This window comes from Leptonychotes weddellii, chromosome 6 (assembly GCF_054177405.1).
Source record: "Leptonychotes weddellii isolate Sample4059 chromosome 6, ASM5417740v2, whole genome shotgun sequence".
NCBI classification, from domain to species: Eukaryota; Metazoa; Chordata; class Mammalia; order Carnivora; family Phocidae; genus Leptonychotes; species Leptonychotes weddellii.
The window spans coordinates 37,684,687-37,690,105 of record NC_138374.1 but is presented as its reverse complement, the minus strand read 5'-3'; the positions used below and the strand labels follow the sequence as shown (position 1 = coordinate 37,690,105).

At 42.8% G+C, this 5,419-nt stretch overlaps 1 protein-coding gene across 12 annotated transcripts in view; it reads left to right on the top strand.

Annotated features, from left to right (window-relative positions):
- SHLD2 (shieldin complex subunit 2) overlaps positions 1 to 5,103 on the top strand; it is an 82,376-nt gene extending 77,273 nt beyond the window's left edge. For 11 of the 12 annotated variants that reach the window (XM_081823951.1, XM_081823947.1, XM_081823940.1 and 8 more), the window contains 2 exons: positions 2,462 to 2,577; positions 4,434 to 5,103. In XM_081823951.1, coding sequence (XP_081680077.1) covers positions 2,462 to 2,577; positions 4,434 to 4,633 — 316 coding nt within the window. In that variant the 3' untranslated portion in view covers positions 4,634 to 5,103. The other variant, XM_081823948.1, reaches the window with a different exon arrangement.
- The last annotated feature ends 316 nt before the right edge of the window (positions 5,104 to 5,419 follow it).

Below are 5,419 nucleotides of genomic sequence, written 5' to 3'. Positions count from 1 at the left end.
TGTGCATAACACCCAGTGCTCCATGCAGAATGTGCCCTCCTCAATACCCACCACCAGGCTAACCCATCCTCCCACCCCCCTCCCCTCTAGAACCCTGTTTGTTTTTCAGAGTCCATCGTCTCTCATGGTTCGTCTACCCCTCCGATTTCCCCCGCTTCATTCTTCCCCTCCCGCTACCTTCTTCTTCTTCTTTTTTTTTCTTAACATATATTGCATTATTTGTTTCAGAGGTACAGATCTGAGATTCAACAGTCTGTTTCTGCACATTCTTGCCAACATTTTTTATTATCCGTTTTTCTTTTTGTTGCTTGTGCTTTTCAAAGGTATCTGTATCTAAGAAAGGTATCATTCCTAAGCCAAGATCATGGAGATTTACTCCTTTATTTTCTTACTAGAATTTTATAGTTTTAACTCTTTATGTATAGGTCCATGATGTATTTTGAATTAATGTAAGGAAGGGGTCCAGCTTCATTTTTTTACGTGCGAATATCCAGTTGTCCCAGCATGATTTGTTGAAAAGATGATTCTATCCCTGTTGAATTATCTTGGCACCGCACCATTGTTAAAACGCTTATTGTCTTTTTGTCCCACTAAACTCTTATGCTCCTCGAGTGAAGGAACCAGATCTGTCTTGTTTGCTATTGTGTACCCAGTGCTTAGCACAGTGCTGGGCACATAGTACATATTGAGTATGTATTTGCTGAAATAAAGAATGGAGGAACAGAGAGAGCATGGAGAAAGAGGAAAGACCTAGAATCATCATGTGGGTAAAAGGGGAAGTAGGTTTTTTGAGGGAAAATCAGTAGTATTGTTTGAGCTGTTAAATGAAATTCCTCTATATTAATGAGTCTGTTTCTACAATCTGTTCTCAGGGCCCCTGGGTGTTTCAGTTGGCTGAGGGTCTGACTCTTGATTTCAGCTCAGGTCATGATCTCAGGGTCATGGGATCGAGCCCTGTGTCGGGTTCCCCACTCAGCACAGAGTCTGCTTGTTCCTCTCCCTCTGCTCCTCCCCCCACTTATACTCTTTCTCTCTCTCTCAGATTAAAAAAAAAAATCTGTTCTCAATTTATTTTTAACAATTAATTAATCTTTTTTTTTTAAAGATTTTATTTATTTATTTGAGAGAGAGAGAATGAGAGAGAGCACATGAGAGGGGGGAGGGTCACAGGGAGAAGCAGACTCCCTGCCGAGCAGGGAGCCCGATGTGGGACTTGATCCAGGGACTCCAGGATCATGACCTGAGCCGAAGGCAGTCGCTTAACCGACTGAGCCACCCAGGCGCCCAACAATTAATTAATCTTTAAAAGAGGTAATATGACCATGGTAAAAATGCAAACTGTAGAGAAAGATATAAAGCAACAAGTTTCTCCCCATCCACCCCTCCACCATCGGTGCTACTTCCTTGCTCGTAGGAGGTTTTTGTATATTCTTCATACCAGCGCATGTATATCCCTTTCTTTAAAAATACATAGATATGGGGCTCCTGGGTGGCTCAGTCGGTTAAGCGTCTGCCTTCGGCTCAAGTCATGATCTCGGGGTCCTGGGATGGAGCCCCGCATCGGGCTCCCTGCTCAGTGGGAAGCCTGCTTCTCCTTCTCCCTCTGCCGCTTCCCCTGCTTGTGCTTTCTCTCTCTGTGTCTCTCTCTCTCTCTCTGTCAAATAAATAAATAAAATCCTTAAAAAAATAAAAATAGATAGAATATTATCCATTTTGTTTTATTCATAGTGTTTGTTCCATAGAGTACATCATGGCCTTCCTTCCCTAATAGCGCTTATAAACCTTCATCATTCTTTTAACAGCCACATAGTACTCCACTGTAGCACATACTGAAAATGATTTATCTAGTTCCCTATTGATCTACTTGCAAAACAGTCTGGTTTTGATAGGAAAGAATCCAGTGGGGAAAAATAACTTGAAATTATGATTGTGAAATATTGTGATTATTATCTTTATTTTTATTTCTAAGAATATACAACAGTGTAAAAATGTTTTCTTATATTAGTATCTGAAATTTTAAAATGAATATGGAATAAATCAAATTTATTAATTTGTCATTTGAAAAAAAAATTTTTTTTAAAGATTTTATTTATTTATTTGACAGAGAAAGAGACAGCGAGAAGGAACACAAGCAGGGGGAGTGGGAGAGGGAGAGGCAGGCTTCCCGCGGAGCAGAAAGCCCGATGCGGGGCTCGATCCCAGGACCCTGGGATCATGACCTGATCCGAAGGCAGATGCTCAACGACTGAGCCAGCCAGGCGCCCCGTCATTTGAAATTCTTAAAAAGAAAAAAAAAACCCTTCTTTTTTTTCTAGGATGTTTCAGAATGTCCTAGAGTTGTTTTAGGAATTAAGATGAACCCTGCATAAAAACCCAGTGCTCTTTGAAATTACATGGTACTTAAGTGTTTCTTTAATTTGAACATGTTATTGAAGGTCACATGTTATTTACTGTTTTGTAGGCCAGCTGTAATGACCATAGCTAATGGAATATATAAGGTTTGCATCCACGTAGGATCAAAGCTGATTGAGAAGATTCTTCTCAACATTTCTCCTGACTGGCTCAACAGAGTTATAGGTAAGATGGCAGCCCACCATCGAGAGGTGGTTGGTGGTGAAACCACTCGTTTCAGGGGTGTTGACAGTATGTTGGAACAGAAAGAACACTCTACTGTAAATTAAGGTTTTTTTCCTGTCAGTGCAAAAGCTTGAGTGGAACAAAGAGGATGAAGTTGGAAGATAAGCCTTGCCCTACACCTGCCATGACAGCCACGCTCAGCCTTGCATCTCTGCGGGTCTTTTGCAGTCCTCCCCTCTCCCAGCAGTAGGGCACCACCGATGCTCTTGATCTTGGAGGTTTCCTGCCCCTCCCCCAGGGATGGAGGGATTTTTCTTTTATCTATCCTCCATGTTCAGCCCTGGGGCAATAGGATTTGCCGACCTTCCTCCAGCAGTTTAAGGCTCTCTTTCCTTAAAGGAGCGTCCAGAATGGTGTTTTGTGTTTTCCCTTGTGGCAGCTTCTCCCTCCCTTTCTCCAGACTTCACCATGGTTGGAAGCTTTCTCTATGTCCTGCCCTCCGTCCAGGCTTGTGAGCACCTGGTGGGGACGAGAAGAGCCCGCCAGGGTGCAGACTCCCCTTGCCTGAGACACTGGCCCACACTTGGCTTTCAGCAAGTCATGAAAAATTGTAGCGCATTCTTCCTTCTTGCTTGTTGGGTGGATGTGTCTTCTTTCTAAGCTCGCCGCGGTAACCCTGTGCTCCTGCTGTCTCCTCTCATTTCAGTTGGCTTGGCTGCCTCACTGCCTCGGCTCTCCTAGAGGCTCCACAAATTGTGATTTTGTAGTGTCTTCAGTTTTTCTAGTAATTGTTAAGGTTGGAGCCATGTTCTTTTCAGCTTTCCACATCCTAACCGGAAGTCTGTCTGTCCTTTTTTATTCATTGTCTTTATTACCATTCATTCTTCTGGCTGTTTTGTTCCCTCTGTCAGTGTTCTTTGTTGTATTTTCAGTCTTGTCTTTTCATTTTTGGCACAATACCAGTTAGCCTCCACTTCTCAGAGGAGGACTGTTCTCAGATCAAGTCTGTGTTCACGTTTTGCCCATTCCCGAGTCAAAGTTGTACTTCCTGGCATTAATTAAATTGCAACCCTAAGTGAAATTGTGGGCACCAGTTATAAAGTGGTCATCAGACCATTCAAATTATCACTAATCTTGATTTTCTTTTTTAGCTTATCCAAGTGAAAATACAAAAGATTTAAGCATTGTAGAGAATTCCCTCACCTCCAAAAACATGTGATTGGCTGCCTGGGAGTCCATAGACCCAACTCAAGAGGGGTGGGTGGTGTTGGTCAGGGAACGAGTGTAGTTTGAGTGGCTGGTCGTGCCTGGCCAGCCTAGCATTGAGCACCCGGCTCAGGACCTGGACTTGATAGCCTAAAAAAAAGGAAGACTATGAGACAAGTGCAAAAGTACAGTGACATCTATCTGTAATTTCAGTATTTTTATATTATCAAGATTTGATATTCATTAAGTCACTGACTCAGGGTTCTGTTGTATAAACTATCTAGATAACTGGTAAGAGCTGTCGACTGGATAAAGAAGATGACTTTTCTGACATGGACACGCTCTTTCTGTGTCAGGCTTGACTTAGGAAGATGTTAACGTCGTTCTTTCCTCTGTTGTTTTAAGAAGCCAAGAGCTGTGCCGTAGTAGGAAATGCCATCACTCTGAGCAGCCTGTCCTCGATCAGCAGGCATGGAGGGTCCTCATTCTAGAACATCTTCAGCACCTGTGACTAGAAGGAGAGGGGATAGAAAGGGAAATTTCCGGTGGGTGCGGGGCTTGAGAACCAAGGGGACAGTGACCCCTTGGCTGTGTGCGTTTCTGGCGTACAGGCAGGGAGCCTAAGAGCTGCGTGTTTCCGTGTTCCTCAGCACCTCCCTCAGAGATCACCTATGCCATGGTGGCCGCTGACTTGATCCACTCGCTGGTGGCCGGCGGCGGCGCCCCTTGTGTGGTGAAGGCGCAGAGCCTCTTCGTGTTGGATGAGAACAGCTGCCCGCTGCAACAAGAGTTCTCCCTACTGGATTTTTATCCCGACAGTGGCAAGCCTGTACCCAGTGCCCTCCTCTGAGACCGGAGGGGGAAGTGGCAGGTACTTCAAGGAAGATGGCTGAACTGATTTGCCTTTTCGAGAGAAATGAATGACAGGGCTTTACCTGGGCGTTAAAAAAAAAAAAAAAAAAAAAATATATATATATATAATATGTATATATATTAAAATATATTATATTTTTATATGTATATTTTTATAAAGAGAATTGTATTAAATATATAAATTAAAACTTTTTTTTCTAGGAACATTCTGTGAGGTTTTCTGTCTGTTGTTTGGTCTTTTCCTTTCCTGCTTCTAGAGGAAGTATCTGGCAATAAAGGCCATATGTAGCACCTCCCTGGGAAGCTCACTCTGTTGGTCCCTGCTCCATTCCAGTGCTCTACTAAGGACCCAGGACACAGACAAAAGACATTTCCTCGGGAGTGGCTTTCTGTCATGCTCACAAACTCTCAGCGCTTTCCCTTTAATAAACTGTCAATGTGAAATGATTTCCTCGGTTGTAATTATACATGGTAATGGGTTAGTTTGTATAAGCCTGTGTTTAGACAAGTTCAAGACAAGCATGTCTTTCTATAAAGAAGCAATGAAAATGAAGGAAACAGATCCTGCTTCAACTCGTTTTATAAAAGGTGGAAGAGTCATGTTGTTAGTTCATTTCTAGGATCTCAGTGCCTTACTGAGTTTACTTATTAACAAACATTTAGTGATTTGTTCTCTCATTAGGATTATAGAAGAAGCCCGTATAAAATAGTAGTCACTGATGAGGAAATGTGGAAGGGCGCCTAACCTGGAAGTCTGGAGTAT